Below are 21,787 nucleotides of genomic sequence, written 5' to 3' on the forward strand. Positions count from 1 at the left end.
GTGCAAACTGCATTCTCTAACAATTTTAGACTTATTTGTTTTTCCATCCACGCAGCTGTTTGCTAACAGTTTAACAAAAAGACAATTTTTGTTGTTATACTCAGGGAGTGTAATTGGTGTTATCAGTAACTCTGTGCCAACACGTAAAACCAGTGTTTTGTTTTTTTAGGTTTTTTTTAGCACTAATACTGCTTGTATTTAATTTTATTTGAAGCCACAGCTAGCCCGCTGTTATCATTAGCATATTTTACTTTATTTCTGTGTGGTTGTATGTTTCTGGGCAGGTAAGCAGGTTATCCACCCAGGGCAGATCCAGGCTGTGCAGGAAGAGTTCTCCCCGAGTCAAGAGAGGGTCCAGTGGGCCAAAGACCTCATTGCAGCTTTTGACCAACACCAAAAGGAGGGAAAGGTAATGTTAACATATTCTACCAAATATAAAAACACATTATTTTACAGTTTTAAAATAAAAATCTCTTTATTCATGTTAGTGTTTTGGTCTAAAATTGGTAATCCTAGATGCTAAAGTCTGAAGGTTTGTCCTAAAAGGGAATTAAACATGACTATGCGTAACCTGACAGATGGTTGTATGCACACCACACCAGACCAGACCAGGGGATTTTTTTGTATACAAAACTTTCTGTGTTTCTCCAGCATGACACAATATCTGTGAGTGTGTTGAGTTGACAGGGGTCCCTCTCTGCTCTGAAACTCTGACTGATCCTTTTGTGTACCCTCTCACACACCTCTGTAGTTCCAGAGAATACATACTGTACACCCCTGGGTGACTCTCAGAGATACATAGGAGATGTGGAGGGGATGGGGGTTGGGCCGGGCCAATTAAGTGTACAATATTATTGTTCCTAATTTAGTGCATGGTTGGATCCTGTGTGTTGAGCTCTGTGGGCTATCTGCTGAGGTAATACACAATCTGCCCACACCTCTCTCCCTGCCAGGGCTGCTCCTACTAGGCATCGCCCGAGGGATTTATATCCTACCCATCCCTCCTCTGTGTGTGTGTGTGTGTGTGTGTGTGTGTGTGTGTGTGTGTGTGTGTGTGTGTGTGTGTGTGTGTGTGTGTGTGTGTGTGTGTGTGTGTGTGTGTGTGTGTGTGTGTGTGTGTGTGTGTGTGTGTGTGTGTGTGTGTGTGTGTGTGTGTGTGTGTGTGTGTGTGTGTGTGTGTGTCTCTGTGTGTGTGTGTGTGTGTCTCTGTGTGTGTGTGTCTCTGTGTGTGTGTGTCTCTGTGTGTGTGTGTCTCTCTGTGTGTGTGTCTCTCTGTGTGTGTGTCTCTCTCTGTGTGTGTGTCTCTCTCTCTCTCTGTGTGTGCGTCTCTCTCTCTCTGTGTGTGTGTGCGTCTCTGTGTGAGTGAGCGTTTGAACAGCGAGCAGGGTCAGTCCCTTTGTCTCACAACACGACAGGTGCTTGTTTTTCATAATTCTCTCCTCCAGCTATTGACTGCATTTTTCCGACTTGAGGTTTCTTGGAGATCTTTGTATAAAGTCATATTTAATACCAGAAGATGTATAATTCATAAATGTCAATGCAACTTTGCTTATTCTCTGTAGTCCTCTTGGTTTTTTTAATCTTTCACTTGACTATATATCTACTTACACGCGCACCTGGTACATTTTCTTTTGCAACTCACTGTTTGCTGTAATTACCGACTTTGTTTACTATTAATTAGTACAGATTAAAAACCACATTGTTTATGCTACATCCCACAAAGTAATATGAAATGCGTATTGTGATGGCACCCAGTGGCATGTTATGTTGTCCTTACAGTTATCTACTTCCTGCTACTGTAAATGCCATCCTTCATCTGAGAATGTGCATTTTACTATATACGTCCGGTCTAATGTTTCTCTTTCTGCTCTCGCCTCTGTCGTGAACCTGTTCAGGGTGCGTTCACCTTCCGCGGCAGCATGATTGACATGCCCTCGGTGAAGCAGGCGCAGAACATCGTGACGCTCTCCGTTGTGGTGCCAGAGCAATAACACGACTGGTGGAAAGATACGGGAGGAACCGCACAACTAAACACTGACGGGAGAGGTCAAAGGAAACTGGAAACTGTTGGAGGTTTCATGACTATAATAGCACTTGAAAAGCTTATAAACTACGATGCCTGACAGAAATGGATGGGGGAAATTGTGGTTTTAATAGCTTTTAATAATTGTTGAAATGTCTTGATTACGTTTATTTGATGCTTATGACAATTGCAGTGAAGTTTCACTTTTGGAGCAGTCTTGCAGTTTTTGCTTTTTTGTTTTGATATACAAAATCTGCCCATAGTGAGCAGCAGCAGTAAATATGCGCCTCTTGAAACCGAGCCTTGACGGTTACTGCCCTGTGGAGCACTTTCTTGGCACACTCTGCAGTGTGTGCGCGCCATCATGTCATTCTCCAGTGTTTGCCCATGCCTCCCATTTCTCCTAGCTCATGATGAATGCTCTCCCATCTCCACGGTCCAGGCAGCTGGGCGAAAGGGTAAACAAACACAACAAGCCACTGTTGTGGATCTATTCATTAGGCCTCCAGTCTTCCAGTCAGGCCTCAGCCCCTGCCCGGGCCCTGACTCACCAACATCAAAGTCTCTGTCGCTTAAAAAACAACACAGATGGAAGTGCGTAAACTCACAATTTAGCTTTTTTGTGTCAGTCTCCTTAGTTAAGACATGCAGCTCGCCCTGTGGCAGCTGTGAGCCTGTGGTCTTGATGGAGAAGGCGTGTGGCGTCAGACACACCATGACCTGTACAAAAAATAAACACTGCATACATGCACATGCTGCGGCACTATTCTTTACCTGATCTCTCATTTAACACAGATTTAAACTTGGATTCTCAGGTTCATCTGTATTTATCAGCATATTCAAAAGCTATTTCCACTTGTCCAGTTCCTAAAGGGTCAATTGTTTAAAAATGAACTCCTAACCAAGTTCAGTAAAGTCGTTTGTTGTGCTGTCACAAATAAAAGTACAATGGGGCGCTGTGGAGTGCCTGTCCACGTCTGACTTCCAGAGACAGTGAAGTGGGTGTGATGTTAGAGTGAGACAGATTAGTGGCCATGTTGCTCCAGCAGACCAGGACTGAGGCTTTGTCTCTCTGACTGTGGATGGGAGGATAATTGGGGGGGTGTTGAATGGTTAATAGTGCCATTGGTGACCATGGTAATGAAAGGCACCATACCACCCCTACCCCATCTCTCTCTCTCGCTCTCTCTCTCTGTCTCTCTCTGTCTCTCTCTGTCTCTCTCTGTCTCTCTCTCTCTCTCTCTCTCTCTCTCTCTCTCTCTCTCTCTCTCTCTCTCTCTCTCTCTCTCGTACTGTATGATCTATTGTGTCTGGGGCAGGACTGTGGTCTGTGCCAGGCCAGGCCAGACAAAAAAGATCGAAACCACTCCTGCGCCCAGCCAAAGACTCAAACAGTAAGCTGTCTCTTTGGCATTTGGCCACATATTTCCCTCACCCCTGGCTAACTTTTATTCTGTCTGGAATTCACACTCAGCTTGTTTGTTTGTTTTCACACAATCTAACATTTTACAATGAATTTGGTGGACAAAACTGCTATTATGTGCGACTTTCATTAGATAGATCCATAAACATCGTTTGGGGTGGAGCCATTTTGTGAGGCTCTGCAGATCTTTTAAAATAGACATTGGACAAGCTGTATCTCCAACTCAGTCGACTTGAATTGTATATTTAAAGGAGATGTTTCTTCTACTTGTCAGTTACAGAATTTGTAGATTGTGAGTATCCTGTACAGCTGCTTAAATCATAATATATATCGTTTTGGGGTTATGTCATTAAAGGGGCTATTTTAATGACATTTTGAAACACTTTACTGTGACTTTGACTCTCATCAATTCATCATCTGTTGCAGCCGAGTCTCGTTGAAATCTGAAGTGAATGCAGAAGAAGTTACAGAATGAAAATCAGCTTTGATTTGTATGAATTGTTAAGACGGGTAAATACAAATAAAGAGCTGTTTGACAGTTTGATTCATAGTTTGATTTTCATGTAAAAGTTGTCTCCATCAATATGTTAAGATGAAAGAAAGTAATAAGTGTATCAACAGATGTTTATTTGCAGATTGATACATTGAATTTAATAATATTGATTTTAATTTTTCAATGTTTTGTCCTCTCACATGTGTAATGACTGTCCCTACTGAATCAGAGTACAGTAGAACTGCCAGATAGGCTACAAAAAGTCAATCAGAGGCTCACGGGGTGACTTTAGTGGTGAAGGAGGCCGGTCTGATGGGACAACTTGGCTTTTTCCAAGCTGCTGTGCAACAACAGGTGTCTCCACAGACAGGACGGGAGATATCTTCTGAGGATGATCGGGAAACACATCAGCCATTTATATTCTAACAAAACACATCCCCTGAACATTTGACACATACATTATCATTTTCCTTTCCATCCAATAATCTTTCCACTGACACCCACACTTCCCCAGCCCTCCCCCTCTCTGATTTAAGGTACAACAAACGGCGTCTGTCGGTCTTTATAGCTCGCTTTGCTCACCTTTCATTGCACCTTGACGACTTTGCAATTGAACAAGAAAAAAAACATTTGGGAATGAAAAAGCAGAAGGTTTCAGTGACATCTCTGTAGATTAGAGGAATGCATCCCTGTCTGCCTCCGCTGTGTAATTCTACATGACATTTCTATTATGTGTGGAACTGATATAATCTTCTCCGTCCGCTCTGCAGTTTTATTTAAATACATCTCTCTGGTATTCCCTGAGAGAGTAAATTACAATTAACACGATTATAACCTCACAAAATTGTGACGGGAATCAATTAGGCTGCGAGCAGTATTTCATAGCCCGGTAATGTGTTGGTCGAGATTGCTTTCATAAATTATGAGGGACAGCGCAGGCGGAGAAAATGCATGTATGCAAAACACTGTCAGAGGAAAATTAAAACGAAATGTTTTACATATTTTTCCATTAATCTAAATGGGACCCGTGTGGCAAAGATGGTTTTATTCTAATTCCCCGCCCGGGGATTGCCAAATAATGACTTGATGTTTTAATAGACTTCTAATGACAATATATGACAAAGTAATTGCAGGAAAAGATTATTCTAAGGCAATAAAATACCTCGTTATTGTAGCTGCAGCACAGTTTGAAAAGTGTAAACCTATTAGCCCAAATGGCTCGAAATGTAACGTGTGCAGAGCTGATCAACATAAAACATTTAGTTTGAGCTAATTAACTCTTTTTCAATATTTAGGAATGTCGTTTAAATAAGTTACCGCATTTTCAAAGTGGGTTCAATGGGCGATCTTGTGAGAAACGGTGACAGAACTATTACTTTTAGTTCTTCATATTCGACACATTGCAGCCCTGAGGCAGACAACAAAATGTTTTTAAACGGCCAAATATTATTTTCAGAAATATTAATAAAAAAGGGCTTTAAATTAAAAAGAAATTGGCTATTTTATTTTGTTTCCAGATAAGCATTCTGGGGTTGTAGAATTTATAAAATACATGTGCTGCAAGAAAGCTGATTTGACCTTTTCCAAAATATAATTTTAAGAATAAAATAAAACCAATAAAGGCCGGATTCTTTAAAAAAAAAAAGCCAGGTCTGTTAAAAAATAAATAAAACCTCAGCCTTCAGTGGTTTTTATCAATGAAGTCCGTTTGTATTAAATACTGCAGTGAAAACCCGAGCTTCCCTACCTACGCACTGTATCCCTTCAGTATTACCTGCAACTTCAGTCTGAATATTACCGCATTTTCGAGGAATATTTGTTTGATTTTTTTAATCAGAAAACACAAAAAGCAGTCGTTTTATTTAACGCAGAGCAAATGTATTTCCCCCAGTGATGACAGACTCATGGCCAGCCTCCTTTTTGTCTGCGTTTGCATGCTATGAAATCCACCGCGGCCTGTCCGCGCTGCCTCAGTGATCTGGCACATGTGGACCATAACTAACTTCATTTGAGAAGAGCTTTTGTCTGAGTGGCCCCGTCAGCAGGGCAGTCCGAGGGGACGGAGCAGATCGGGATCCGAGATGTTAAATCCAAACTTTCTTTTCTTTTCTTTTCTTTTTTTCCTCCCCACCACCTCCAGAAATCTGTTTTGATGCGGTGCTATAAACACAGCCCGACAGACCTCGTGTAAAGCTAAATAACATTACTTCTCTAAAGAAAATACATCTTGCCTATAGGTGGGGTTTATTTTGCCAGTGCAGATCAAATTTAGTCAACATCTCATTCCTAATACACAGATTGATATAAATATTACGGTGGTGCAGCTGCAGCCCACCTGTAATGGGTCTATTATAAAGGTGATGGGTGGGGAGGCGTCTATCTCGGTTTAATTTAACCCACTGAACTAAACTTGTCCAGGCCTCTCTATATTTGAAGGCCCTTCATCCTGCAGAGTTCCTTTGAAATCCGTTTCTCTTCAAGTCCAGTCTGGCCTGGGTGCGTTTACCTGGCGGATTAATATCATCATTTGAAAAATAATGTAACAGAAATGAACATGACTTTAGGCTGGCAACACCTTACCCTCAAGGTGTTGTGTCCTATGCAAATTGGGATGCCTATATTATCCCACAAAATAATTTAGTCTTATGATTTATTTTTTTTCTGTAGGTAAAAAATATTTGAGGTGACTTTACCTTCCTCCTCAGCCCTCCTCTTGGCCTGACTCCCCCCAGACTCCCTTCTCCTTAACGGGCTCAGATCAAAGGCTGACCGGCCCAGGCGGAGACCACTAAAATCCGCCCGCTTTGTCTGCTGTTGCCAGGAGTGAGGAAGGGTGTCGGGGAGGAGGAGGAGGAGGATAGGAGGGGTGGCATGGCAGTGAGACTCGTTGCAGAGCGACAAAAAGTCCCTGCCCTTACCTCAAGTGTCCATCTGTCGTTATATCTGACTCTGAAGTTTCCTCGACTTCAACTTCTCTACACCACCAGTTTCTTATTTTATTTCCAGTCAGCCGCCTGTCCTGTGGACCATAGCGACGTATCTACAAGTTAATGTCGTGTATGTGTGTAATTTTTTTAATTTCACAACTTAAATGGGATGGGTGTGGCATATGTCTATCTAGGTGATGTTGGCATTAAAGCGCACTTTCCTGTCACAATTACAGCGCCATTAAATGGTGGAACCGCACCTACCTAGACCTAGACTTGCTGGTTGGTCTTGCATGTTTGTTTGTTTGTTAGTCTTTGTTGTACCAGAACGCACCAGACAAGAAAGACCAATAGAAAGTTTACGCGACCGACACAGACAGTTTAAGGGAGAGAGAAAAAAAGTAACAGCACCTCATAAAATGTCTGCGGAGGTCTGTGGCCATACAGACATGCGCGGAGCCCAAACCTCACACCTGCCTCTAGCAGCTAATTAGGCAGTAAAATGATAAGACAGGGCCAACTGAAGGATGGGTTCCATATTTCTGCCCTACTGAAAATGTGACAAATTCTCATATAGACAGAAATGCTGGGGCGGGAGAACCTGCGACTTTTCAGCCGAATATCTGGAACACGTGTGCGCACTGATGCGCGCCTGATCCTCTGCTCTCATTGTCCCACCATGTTTACCTGGGTGATATCGACATCTGAGGATCTCCCATAAACACTTTCACCTTTGCTTCTTCGAACCTCCCATAAACACTTTCACCTTTGCTTCTTCGAACCTCCCATTTTTTTTTTTTTTTTGTTTGTTTTGATTCACTGATGGTGTTTTGGAACAAAATGGTGCGGAACACCAGATTACTTGATTGGGACATGTAGAGTTTTTGGCGCAGTGCTTTACTGATAAATAACAGGATGTGTCAACTTCAGGCTTCAGAGTCTAGTTTATATTAAATGTATATATATATATGTATGTATTTATATTAAATGTATGCTGTTCCTCTTGAACCTTCACCTTGTCGCGTGTCTTTTGCGCATTTAAAGGTTGAAACAAACTGAGAGGAACTGGGTGACAATTCTCTATTTATCTGCACAATCAAGAACACAGCTTTTGCATCCGTCTCTCTCTCTCTCTCTCTCTCTCTCTCTCTCTCTCTCTCTCTCTCTCTCTCTCTCTCTCTCTCTCTCTCTCTCCCTCTCTCTCGTTCATTGAGCAGGTGGAGGCCGCGCACCTGCACACACAGCTGCGCGCACCTTGTTATTGCTGCCGCTGCTTGACGCACAGATGAGCGCAGCACACGTCCAATAACACAATCCCGACAATATAAACCTCTCCAGTGCCACAGTTCTCAGCCTCAGCGTGTTCCACTTCTCTCTATGGAGGGGCACTAAGACGGGCTCTATTTATATGAATGAGTTGGGGGAATGTATCACTAAATTTCTAAGAAACATTTGTTTCTATTAAGTATCCTCCAAGCGGGACAATGATGTATATATCCCAGCCGTCTCGCCGTCTACCTCTTGTTTGTCATGCTCCGGACTTCAACATGACACCATCTAATCCAATTAAACACGATAACCCTGGACTCACGTATTATTCTCTTCTTTTTTCCCTTCAAGTTGCTGACAAGCACTCTTGGTATTGTGTGAAAGAGAGAGTCAAGAGCCCTCTCTTAATCCCGCGCACAACTAGGAGTGACTGAAAAGTGAAAGAAACTCCTCATTGGTCCTCGAGCAGGATGGTGTTTTCTTTGTCCAGTACTTTGGCTTTTTGTTTAGTACGGTCATCACGCATAGCAGTCCATTCTTTTGGCTCTTTGAAGGGAAATCATGTCCACTGAGCTGCTGACAATTATTAGTTTGTATCAGAGAAGAGTCTTCTTTAATGGAACATAAGAAATAACCACAACCAGTCTGTATTCATTATCTTGTTCAATAGTTAAAACTGTTGTAATCCAAACAGCCTGCTAATTGGGATTTAAGAAACAATCATACTGTTTTGGTCATTTCAAATGTGCCTAATTTGTCGTTTGTTTAAATGATCTGAGCAGATTAGACACGTGCCTGTTATATAAAAAAAGATACACATAACATTCAATCGTCACTTTCAATCACCTCCCCAACGGTGATCAGCGCAACTTCTGGATTTAATGTTATAGTAAACTACATTTCGATAACAAATGTCGACTGTAGCTCACAGAACAACAATCAAAATCCCATGGCAGAAAATATAATTCCAACATGAACATTTTTATTCTTTTCTCATTAAAATTCTCGCAAATTGGTCATTTGAAAGCGTTTCTGAGGAAAAGGCGACGTGGTTCTTTAAAAGCCGAGCGGACGTAACATATCGTAGGTGTTTAAAAATGACAGGTAATTGACATTAATCCGCTCTCTCTGAGACTCAGGGGGATCTAAAGTAAATGGGGATACGGTTAATGAAGCACCACTTGCCCTTTGAATCTCGATCACAGTGTGCAGCGGGGAAGTTTGGAGAAACTCCATTAGTTTAACATACTTTCTACACATCCATCATACAATATGACGAGGACATCTATAGCAATGCTTGCAAATGCTTGCTTATTGGAAGGTGATATTTAAAAAGAACCCATCCCAGAGACGGATTAGCACATGCATGCCTAACTTTTTAAGTGGTGACTCATTACTGCTCTGTTTATATGACATTTCGGAGACGTTGCGAAAGTGATGCTTGCTTAACTATCTCTAATAATGCGCCATTGCCAATACCCTTCTTGTTTTCCTGCAACCACAAGGTTCTTATTATGCTTATTATAATTCATATTGGGAATCTTCCCTATAGGAGCTGTGACAGACAGACAGAGGCCAGGTGGGAGAGGTAGACTTGGAGCGTAAAGAGTCGCACCTCTCCTCTCCATGCGCACGCCGTTCGGTGCTACAGGGGCCTGCGTAATGAGGGCACCTATGGGGCCCTCCTGGATGGAGAGGTGTCCTAACCTCGCCGCGGCCGGTCAGAATTGAAGCGCCAGCACCTGCGCGTCACCCCCTCCTCCCCCTGGCCCCCCTCGGGCAGCGCCTGCCACAGCCCCCATCACCGAGAGTTCATACTCCGCGCACAACTTTTGACAACGATAATGATGTGCATGGTGATGCTGAAAATCTAAGGAGGGGCTGGAGTAGGGAAATAAGCGCTCTCGGTGTCTGTACGGGCTGTTGCATTGCTCCTCAGGACCAAATCTGAAAGCACCACCCTGCAGTGTCCCACTGAACTTATGAATACATAATCTTCTGGCTGATCAATCCAGAAGACAGTTATATTCAAATGTCTGCTAGAAAATGTGAACGTAGACTGAAATTAAATAAGTAAACTCAAAGTATTTGTTTGTGTAAACACTGGACATTTATAAGTATGTTATAAATCTCTTGAGAGTTACATCAGTCATGGTAATAAAATATCACCATCTCTCATGATTTAGTGTCACTAAGATGGATACGCATTGATAGTTTGTGAGATATACTGTCATTTACAATGGCAAGTGTCAAGGAAGGGCCAAAAGGTGCCCATCCCCAATGGAGCTGGCCTAATTATACAATTAGTCTTGTGATTGGGACAGTCCAGAGCTAAGTGTCCTATGGGACAACCAGACACATTATGGCTGTCATCAGTATCTTCACAGCAGGTAAAAAGCTCTGCCTAATAAGTATGCTGCTTATGTCCTTAGATGAGGTGGAGGGTTGGGAATTCTTTGATTCAACACATTTCACATTTCTGTTTGTTAAACAGAATTTCTGGAACGGCAGTTGGGGCCAAATGTGTTTTCTGCAGAACAAAGCGGGCTAAGGAATAGGAAAGTAGATGGAGAGTTATTTCCTGGATACCAATAATACCATAGGTCATCTTGGTATTGAATCATTTATGTCTTAAGCCTCATCTGGGGCCTCAGTGGACCAACACCACATCTCTTTGAAGCCATCGGTCAGATGGAGACCCCCATATCTCAATCTTATTGCCTATCCAGCCATATATCCTTTCTGGCTTATCCCTGGTCAGTTGGAGACATCAAGACACCACATTTTCTTCTGCCCATCCAGAGCCATATCTGTCATTTCCAAACCCAAGTCGGTTAAAGAGAATGGGTGTGAGGCTTGTGATGTTTGGCATCCACGCAGGCACCTCCATGAAGTCAGAGGGAGGTCTTGGCTCTGCATGGTTGAGGAGGCAGTGGTGCCTCCACTAGATCCTTTACTGCTTGTGCACTGGCTTATCACATTGGATTAGAGCTCCTACAGTGAGACTGGAAGCTGAGAATGATTGGTAACCAACTTCACTAGTTTGCCCATGATGAACATAGCTATGTGAAGATGTCTGCAGGCATAACAGGAGTCAAACCCTTATCTGTTGTTGGCACAGCTGACCGTTTGTCTTTTTTATTACCAAGACTTATTCTTGTCTACTCATGTTCCCTCTCTGCTTACCTGGACATAGCCCTCTATCTTTTTCCCCTCTCTCCTTTCCAAGGATGCCCCCTCTCGCCAGCTGTGCTTTCCCCCACGCTAAATGCTGACCTTTTCTGCAATAAAACCAGATGCATTCATGGCCCGCCATCTGATGTTGCAGGTGTGATAGTTCTGCACAAATCTGGCACTGATACCAATCTTCATCCACAATGGAGAAAGTGATGGTGAGGAAGGAGAAGCAAAGAAATGGGGGTGGATTAAAATGGTGGACTGGCACCATGCTTTTGAGATCATTGTGATCAATCATAGATAGGTTTATAAGATATGTCAGGTTGAAATTGAAGTTAGATATGTGGATTTGAATTTGAATCGTAGGGATCGTGGTGGTGAAAGTAATCCCTTAGCCTAGGAAATCACCAGCGGCCACAACTTGGTATTTTTGTCTCAGGTCAGCATGTCTTCAATGGCACGTAGAAGTGCAATTCAGTGTTTTTGGTGCTCATATCATACCAATTTTTATTTGTCTCTATTCTTAAAAAAGCAGCCCATAACAAAACCAGGTGCACATTTTAAAATAAGGAAAACTGAGTCAGTCACTCATGTGCCAGAGAGGAAGCTGTTTTTTTTTTTAATTCAGTCCAAAGTGAACCCCGTAAGCAGTACAAATGAAAATATCCTTCACTAAAAAGTCCATCTGCTTCTCTTTGATAGAGTATAGTTCACCATTTCCCTCCAGCCCAAGCACGCTGAAGCCTACATCCTGCATTTAGAGGCTTTTAAGGAAACCCTGTCATTCAATAAGAGACTACTGGGGCAGCATGCTCACGCTTATCTGCACTTTAGTTTCTATCTTCTGGCCGGTGCACTATATAAGGGCCAGGTAGCAGGGCCTGGCTCATGCGGTTGTCCGTGGACGACCTTGCTCTCCTCACCTACTGCCTTGGAGTGGCTCCCAGTCCTCGGATGGGGCTTTGGACCGGCACCAAGTCTCTACCCCCACAGATGTTACTGAGCCACCAGATATTATGTCAGTTTCTGAGTGATGTATCATGCTCTTCTGAATACTAGTGCATGACTGTGAAGCGGCCGTTATACACACGATAGCATAGACAATTTGTGAAGTAACCCCAAAAGATTTAGTTAGAATAGTAGAGGTATGGCTGCACTGGTGTTGCACTGATCTTTCATGTCACAGATTGTCGACTCATTACAGGACAATTTCTTTTTTTTTTGAAAAGGAACTGTTTCCACCTTAAATATTACAATTAAATAATTATTTGAATGTCATAAATATAGTTTAGATAATTCAAGGTGGCATATGAAACATCTTTGTAATGTATTTAATCTGACACAAAACTAAGAATCTAATTCCTTAGTGCTGTTGCGAATACGTAGAGATGCCAGGCTGTTGGCACCTGTTATTGCAATGCTCCAAAGGATTTCTCTTCAATTTTCTTTCTGATTCAGAAGGTGTTTCCTGCTCTTCTACATTTGTTCCCTTTTTTTTTTACCTTTTTTGTCCCAAATTAATTCCAGTATGAATAATGAGTGCACGTGTTTTTAAAGACATTTTATTTTATTTTTTAAAAATGATTAGACATTGTAAAATAAAACTTTGTAGGCTGTATATGAAAACAGAGCAACGATGCTTTGTGCCTGCTGGTACTCTAAGTGCACTTAGTATATTTCTCAACTGTCATCTCAAGCTGTCTAAATGTCAGAAGGAGAATAAACACGTTGTTCTGTGTAGGTTATGTTTTTTATTTAATTGTAGAAGCCAATAGGACGCCATAGGTTGCTCTATAGAATAACATAAAAAGGGGAAAAACACTTTAGTCGCTAAAAATACAAAAAAAAAAGAAAGAAAAAAAGCATGATGTGCCCACTGGGTAATTGATTTAATGAAGTTCCTATGAAACTAAAACCAAGAACAGGTCAGTTGAGTACCCCCCTGGCGCGTCAGATGTTTAACTCCCGCACTCCTTTGGGAAAGACATCGGGGCTAATAGGTGAAGCCACGGCTGCTGAAGTTGGGCTGGAGAGGAGCGACATTCCCCCCGCAGGCGTCCGACAGTCCGAGTTTAAGACCGGACAAATAATTTAGAGTTTCCAAGCTTCTGCAATCCATGAACCAGGGGGAAAGAGAGTCCTTCCTGAAAAAAAAAAATACAGAAGTTTGGAGTTGCTCCTTTAACTTGCTGCAGAGTTGTCCCCCTCCGTGTACTCTATGCAAGAACCTATGCTGAGTGTTCGCGGAGCAAACTAAAATCTGAGTCTGTGCGCGAAAATAATAAAAAAACAAAACAACAAATCCGCTCCGAAGGCAGTCCCGGAGTTGAGTCTGGAGTTAAGCGGGGAGAAGTGAGACAGCAACTGGACTGCGTTGTTCCCTGACTTGATGAAACCTAAGACAGTGGGCAGGTAGGGAGCTTGGGAAAAAGTTGGCAAAATGCCTGGAGAGAAAATATGTGGCCGTTAAATGCGAGTTTGTAAGGAAGATGATAATGTGAAAAACGAAGACTTCCCACTGTGGGGAAGTTTAGATTTGGGCAAACAGGTGTGTGTGCTTCTGTGGCACACACACACACACACACACACACACACACACACAACTGGACACTTGTATATACACTGAGTGATTTGATATGAAATGCATTTGTCGTTCATGATATTTTTGCATATCACTTCTGACCATTGCTTCACTTCAAACAGTGCACATACAAAAGTGTGTCACCAAATTAAATCTATGGTGTATTTAGAGGGAGAAGGGTAAAGCAGCAATAAAACTCTGACTGGATTTAAAAATAATAATAATTATCCACATAAGGCAACATAAAAAAAACATATGTAACATGACCTTTATTGCAATACAGTGCTCATCTTATTGGCCTTTAACTTAACTAAATGGGTAGGCTATATATGTACACCAAACGACTTACCAGCACTCTTTCTTATTTCCAGGGGTGTTACTTCCGTTGATCACACACTTCTCATTATTCTATTGTTATATCGGAACAAGGGAAGTGTGATTTAATTCCAGAACAGAGAAAAGCAGCCAAAGCTGTCACAAGGTGCTGCTGTTCTGCTGTATATGATTTCTGGGTCGGGGTGGGGGAGTGTTGGAGTGTTGGGGTGCTAGGTGCTTTTTCACACCTGCTTTCTTGCTCCTAAAAATAAACCTAAAGTTGAAAAAAAAAAAAAAAAAAAGATTTCCCCCCAAAAACTGAACACCTTAAGGTGAGCCGAGCACATTGCTGCGTATGGCGCAGGTGCACGGATCAAATGACCTGCGTTTCTTTCATTATTTGAACCGGAGCCTCTTAACTTTTGTGACCAAGATGATCACCTCACAAGCCTTTTTTTTTCGTGCGCATTGTGCCACGAGCATTCAGGAGATGGATAATGCTTGTAAAGTCTGACAAGACAGCATTTGTTTTGGTTCTACGCTCGTCTGAGAAATTATCATTCAACCCCTTTAAAGGGCGCAATTGAGAAGCAGCGGCGTTTTCACTGCGACTTTTTGCTTTGTCCTCTCCAAAGTGGCGTCTGCATGTCTGACTCTGCCAGTTACTGATTTGCAGGCAGTATGTTAAGGTGGCCCATGTAAGTGATTTCCACGGGCATCCCACTAAAGGAGAACAAATCGCTGACAAAGGAGTGCCTTTCCCATTCAGCGGCGTCGTTAGGACAACCAAAAAGTATTTCTCAGATAATAAGTTCTACTTCAAAGCGTTTCTCACTGAAGGGTGACTGCTTCACTCCTTTTATTAAGTCCCCTTCCTTTTAATGCCCAAGGAACTGTCTCTGGTTATTTTTCATCGTGTTTATTTTGTAACATTCATTGAGCCCTTGTTTCCAAACAGGACCTACAAGAGCAGGCTACTCTTTGGGCCCTGAGCCCCATAAAAGTCCACGCACAAAGCGAGAGGAGGCCCGCGAGTGCGCGTACGTTGAATGAAGCAGCAGATAAAGTGTTTTCAGGAAAACTTAAGAGGACAGCTATAAAACCGATAAAGCCCCATTACAACTGAACAAGCCTGCAGTTGTTGCTTTTCCAAAGCCTTCTGATGCAGCTGAAGTGTATTTTTTTTCTTCTCCCCTGGACTGTAAAATGTGCTTCATATTTGAGATTGTTTGATTAAGTGTTGATTAAGTGTTTTGCATTTTATGGCCACAGTCCCAGCATCCTCCAGGTTGAGTCAAGTGTCGTAACTGATGCAGAGTGGAAGCTCGGAATAATTGCGTGTGTGTGTGTGTGTTTGTCTGTGTTGTTTTCTTACATGGCTTCAATTTCTGCTTTTTTAAAAATGATTTTGGGTGCACCCAAAATTTCAGCAGGTGAATGTAACCAGGCTGTGTGTGTCATCTGTCAACGGTGTATTTGCGCACACACACACACATTTCTGCAGAGGGTGCATCCTGAACTTTGATTATAGTTCATTTAGTGGCAGTTAGTGTGTTTTTTTTCAACCAGACACATTCAAATGTGAGCGTCTCACTAACCAATTGCCATAGAAATCCTAACGCACCGTGAAGACTGTCAAAGCGGTCAGCCTTCCTCTCAGAAGCTGCAGCCTTTGAAGTGGTGCAGGACTCGCGTTGGTCAATTTTAATTCTATAGACTGGACAGGCAACTCTTTGAAAGTGGGATTGTGCGTTTTAATGGAGGAAATAAGAGGGGGAACTTGTTTTATACACTCTATACAAGGCCTTGCTTATTGTCAGATATCTTTTATCTTTTATTTTTCCCATGAATGATTCATGCCTCGGCTGCTTTGTGCTGTCGCGCCTTTCAGAGGTAGCGCCATCAGGGGGCTATAAGTTTTCCCATTAGCTCAGTGATTAGTGTATACCAGCTTTCTTGGCCCGTTGGGCCTTTTTCTGAGATAACAGTGAATATTGTATAGCAATGTCTGCATAGGAAGTGAACACTTTTACCTTTTTTTCATTTCAGGTGAGAATAACATAATAAGTTTCTTCAGTCTTATTTACATTTCACATCCTAAAGGTAATTATTTGACAATGAATGCACAGCTTCCTGTCCCACCATCACAAAGTCCAGCCTATATCATGTGTAACCAGTCCATTTATAAACTGTGATTATCTAATTCCCCAAACTCTTATGAATCAAATCCCCTCCTTAATCATAAAAATGTGACACTTGTTAATTTGTACTGTATGTCCTGTTTTTTTTATTCATTTTTTTAGCATGAATTTTTATATTGTAAATTTAATTTTGAACATCAAGGGTCTGCACAATCTTGTCAGCTGATTCATCTTTTTTTTTATCCATCATGTCCAACGGCACCATGCACCTCAAAGAGAAAGACAGATCACTACAAAAGGCATGCGAGAAAGGGACTTTTCACATTACACAGCCTATTCAAGTAAATGTTTCTTCTTTTACAGAACACAATTTAAAAAATAAAAAAAAGCGAACAGAAAAAATGAGCATGAAATTGAGAAAAAAAACATCAGCAGGGTATTCACTATGCATCACCAAAACTGATATTATTATTCTTTGGTGTTCCTGTAATTCCAGTACAACATTGATACCAGCAAATAAATTACAATGTACAAAACAACATTTTTTTTGTAATTAAAACTACACAACATTCACAAGCATCAGTACAATTACATATATACAAATCCTACAGGGTCAAAGCCTGTCAGTGTAGACATTTAGGGTCTCAAGGGACTTACTCGTACTCTTTAACGAGCATTACACTTGTGTATTTTGCATAAAATATAGTCTTAAATAGTTCTTAAATATTACAAAATTCCATCCAAACACATGTATTGTATAAATCTGAAAAGGTAAATGAGAACCCTTAAGACACTCAGATGTTTGCCTCCTCTTTTTTTCTTTTTTCCTTATTGGTTTATCAAAGTTTGTACCACATCCTAAAGAAATCACAGGGAATAACAAAAAAAATAGCCTTTGAGATCCTATCCTTTAACATTTGTTGCCTTATCTGCAGTACCATTTGTTTCCCTTAAATGTCTGGAATATGACAGAGATTGATAGCAGGCAAGTTATTAAACTGCAAGGGGTGATGGGAGGTCACATGAAAGATGTAATTTAGGCACACCAGTTGAGTCTTAAGCCAGGCCGTTAATTAAACCCTGTGTATTGCTCTTGTCAAAAAAAGAGGAAAAATATATTATTAATTGTTGAAAAGTTCTATTCAGAAACTGGCTTAGGCCTTCTTTACATTTGTGTGACACTTTCAGATAATATACTATTACTTTCAGTTTTAATGTAAGTGTCAAATGTTTTTATTTTGACATATATGATCTCAAATTTAAGAAAGGTCAGGGGTCACCTCAGCGAAATGCTTCCTCCTGTAGTTAGGCCTGCATTGCATCCACGATAACAGTGAATTATCTGTGTTTACAGTCGTTTACAGTCAAAATAACGGATCAATATCCCAAGCGCACGGGCCACCACGGATCTTCACACTTTAACGGGTCAACTAGATGACAAGTTTGACAGTCAGGTGGTTCTAAACGGGGCATCAGAGCATTGTTCTTGGGTCTGCGTGTCTGAAAGAGTCCTCGTCTGAATCTGACGTTGGCACATCGCTGGAGGGGGTGTGGAGGTGGTTGGGTCCTCCGCTCCCCTGGCACACGTACCACTCGTTGAGGTTGGTAACCTGAGGGGAGAGGTTCGCAGAGCGGTTCCTGTGAGGCTCGGAGTTGGGAGAAAGAGGGTCTCCGAGGGGGTTTGTGGAGGAAATGTAGGTGACGTTGGTGGAAGGGGGTGGCGGGGACTTGCAGTGCACTTTCATGTGCTTCCGCAGCGAGCTCGGGTGTGTGTAGGATTTGTCACAGCCACGGACTTTGCAGTAGTAGGGCTTGTCGCTGGTGTGGACGTGAGAGTGCTTCTTCCGGTCGCTGCTGTTGGCGAATTTTCTGTCACAGCCGTCAAACTCGCACTTGAAAGGTTTTTCTCCTGGAATAAAATGAGAAACAGATGCAGTCAGTGTCGTGCACGAAGAGTCCCTGCCTTAACGAACGTTCATGGAAAAGTTTCCACAGGAGGTGTTTGCATTTTGTACACATCGCAAGATTAGAGCTGGAAGTTAATTTCCCATAGATCCTCAGCATACCACCTTAAATAAATACAACATGAGGGCAATTTCTCATTAACAGCTCTGTGAAGCAGCCTGTACTTCTCCACTGGGGTTCCTCTTCAGTAGAGCTAATTCACATTTACTACCACTATTCCACACCCACTTGTCCAAAGCATTTTTCCTGTGTGAACACGTGTAACATGCCTTTAGGCCTACTGGTTACATGCATGTGTATGTGGGGGGAGAGGGGGCGCGCAGGAGACCACCAGGAGCCGTTTATGTACCGTGGTGTACTCTGGATATAACTCAACACACACACGCACACACACACACACACACACACACACACACACACACACACACACACACACACACACACACACACACACACACACACACACACACACACACACACGCCTAGTGTGTATACGTGAGTTCTCGAAAATGATAAGCAATAACAGGGTGAAACTTGGACTTTCTCGTGACTTCTATTTTAGTGGATGACTTATTCCCTTCCCATGGGATTTTGCATCATTCAATAAGCTGTAGAGGCCCGTCGATGTTGGTGACATACGACCAAAATTAAGCTCTCTTCTTCCTCATCCTGTGCCATGACAACAAAAACAGGTCCCAAGAAGAGCACGTAAGTTGTGTAAAGTTAGCCTGCTGGGACTCACTGTCATGAACTTTAAGCACTATGTAACTCTGACCAACATTTCAGCACGAAGCAGTTGTTTTGGTTTGACAGTGTATCCGGGTGTTCTTTCTCGACAGACAGTTAGTGCAGAGGCTGTAGCCTACATCAGTAAAACGGTGCACACAGTTAATAAATATGGCATATGTTAAGGTAAGATGCCGTGTACCATGTACATGCACTCGCTGATATTCAAACTTTGGTTTTGCGTGAACGTCCCACGACTGAGGATAATTACATTTACGCGTGATCCATCGCTGTCTTGCATGTACGTAAGCACGTTTCACAAATCATATGCCCTAATCCTCTCACGCATACTGCAGACGTCTCGGCGAATACAAAAGTTTATATTTAAGAAAGGAAATGAAACACTGTGCGAACGCGTCACTGAATATACAATCTTTTTTTCTTTTTGCTCGTTTGTGTGCGCAATTACGCATGACCGCACAGTCCGTGAATAACAACATACGGTCTTTGGTGTTATTTTTGAGATTATACAATTACAAATACTGACCTGTGTGAGTCCTCTTGTGAATCTTTAAATTCTCCGATCGAGCGAACACTTTTCCACAACCCGGGAAAGGACACGGGAATGGCTTTTCTCCCGTATGAACTCGGATGTGATTGATCAGTTTGTACTTCGCTTTGAACGCCTTTCCTTCCCGTGGACATTCCTCCCAAAAACAGACGTGGGAGCTCTGCTCCGGTCCTCCGACATGCTCGACCGTTACGTGGTTGACCAGTTCGTGCATGGTGCTGTAAGTTTTAGAGCAGGGCTTTTTTTGACTTTGCTCCTGGTCAATCCATTTGCAGATTAGCTCTTGCTTTATGGGCTGCCGCATGTATCTTAAAAATGCCCCCGCCGCTCCATGAGGAGCAGAAGCGATGTTCACATTGAGGTTCATGGAGTTGTAGCTGTGGAGAGAAGAGGGTCCATAGTGCTCTGGCCTGTGCCCGAAGTGCTCTGGCCTGCCGTAGATGTCCCCCGGTATACCCAGGCGCATCTGCCCGTTGAGGGCATGATGGTGGGCACCTGGGGACGCCTGGTCGTGGAGTCCAGTGAAAAGTGAATGGGCCCCACTTTCCGCGTGCCCATAAGCACCTGTTGGGGAGATGAACATGCCATGGTGATGAGGGGAGGAGGCGGAACTATGCTGGTCGCCAAGTGCATGCATAGCAGAGGCTGAGAGTTCTCTCCTGAGGATGAAGTCCCTGCTGCTTGAGTAGCCTGAGTGGGGGTGAGCCACGGGGAAACCAACTGTGGTCTGAGCAGAAGTGAAAGATGCCGCGGTCTGGGCTTCGTGATGGCTCTGAATGTGCTGAGATGGGCTAAGTTTGAGAGCATTTGTCTGTGCCATGTGCTCTGGTCCAAATGGAGTGAGTGCCACTCCGGGGTCGTTGCCCAGCTCCCCAGGGTGGAGGTGGGCATGGTGGGAGAGAGGGTGATGCCCCCCTAGCCCCGGGAAGCCTGTCATATTCTGATGAGGAAGGGGTTGAGTCGCTGCCAAATCCGCTAATCTTATCGCCGGATTCCTCTTGCTTAAAGGGGGTTCCATAACTACACTGACAAGTCCATCCGCACTCACCGCAATTGTTTTTCACCACACCACGCTCTCTAAAACATGAGGAAAATATGTATATAAGGGGTCTATAAGTTCTTTTGTCCGGCTTCTAACTCTGCTTGCTCCTTTCCCCACTCTGTCCTCAAGCGATTGGCAGAACATACAACAGTTGGAGGACACAGTGGGGAATACAGTTTAGAAATGGCACTGCGGGTATTGGACGGATTTCGGTGACTGGCAGTTAGGAGAACGAAGCGATTGGCTGTCGTTCAGCGCAGGGGCTCAGCAGGGTTCCGCCCCCTCACTCTCTTTATCGCTGTTGACTCCAAAAAGTTGTACTCACAAAGTTACCAGCAGATGTGTTTGTGCGGCTTTCCCCTTTACTGGTGCCGGTGCATGCGGATGGCCGAAATGTCAATTTATGTGATAAATGCAGCCTCGTTTGTGTCTGTTAAAGGGTCTTACCATTGATGTCGCCATTGAAAAAAAAGGAAAGATCCCGCTGCTGGTGGATGCATGTATGTGACTAGTGTAAAAAGTGTGACCATTGAAAGGAAGAGGAGGTCAACAGTGATGGCGCAGAGTTTATTCATTTGGCATGTAGACATGTTGTTAGTTATCAAGAAGGATTCCTAAAACGTGCGGCTGTGAGACTTTACATGAGTTGTCTGGAATATATGAAAATGAATGAAAGGAAAAGAGCCCACGAGTGGAAAAGTATTGCATTACTGAATTATTCAAACTATTTTCCTTTAAAATAAAATGCCTTAAAATTGTGATTAGATAGATTGAATAAAAAATGAACTGAACTGAGTAATAGGTTTGGGTCTGTTTTGCTGTTTTTTTAGGTGGAATATTTTGAACCCTATCCTCCCTCATGCAGTTATTATGAATATGATACATTTTCTTCGTACGTTGATACAAAATAATAAAACCACGAGCTACGCTTCAATTTACAGAGGCTTTTAATTGAATTCCGTTTGGTTTATGCCGTCATGCCAATCTAACAATGCTGAAGGAAGGAAAATCAATTCAAAAATGTTCTAAAATCTTATCTGTCCTGACATTTTTTCTCTAATGCCTTAATTAAAAAAAAATCCATACAAACATTTAAATTGTTTTGCGTTTAACATAGAAGTTTGACCTTTGCAT

At 42.6% G+C, this 21,787-nt stretch overlaps 2 protein-coding genes across 2 annotated transcripts in view; one reads left to right on the forward strand and one right to left on the reverse strand.

Annotated features, from left to right (window-relative positions):
- clybl (citrate lyase beta like) overlaps positions 1-3,943 on the forward strand; it is a gene marked incomplete at its 5' end in the record, with an annotated part of 65,145 nt that extends 61,202 nt beyond the window's left edge. Inside the window, 2 exons of the mRNA XM_083921882.1 lie at positions 285-409; positions 1,896-3,943. Coding sequence (XP_083778008.1) covers positions 285-409; positions 1,896-1,991 — 221 coding nt within the window. The 3' untranslated portion in view covers positions 1,992-3,943. The remainder of the gene's footprint in view (positions 1-284; positions 410-1,895) is intronic.
- Positions 3,944-17,808: 13,865 nt separating this feature from the next.
- zic5 (zic family member 5 (odd-paired homolog, Drosophila)) lies at positions 17,809-20,629 on the reverse strand (the record flags this gene model as incomplete). The annotated part of the gene is made up of 2 exons (XM_083921825.1): positions 17,809-18,258; positions 19,588-20,629. The coding sequence occupies 2 exons, from the start codon at positions 20,627-20,629 to the stop codon at positions 17,822-17,824; spliced, it is 1,479 nt and encodes a 492-aa protein (XP_083777951.1). The 3' UTR covers positions 17,809-17,821.
- Between the last annotated feature and the right edge of the window lie 1,158 nt (positions 20,630-21,787).

Source organism: Echiichthys vipera, assembly GCF_963691815.1.
Source record: "Echiichthys vipera genome assembly, chromosome: 10".
Classification (NCBI taxonomy): Eukaryota; Metazoa; Chordata; class Actinopteri; order Perciformes; family Trachinidae; genus Echiichthys; species Echiichthys vipera.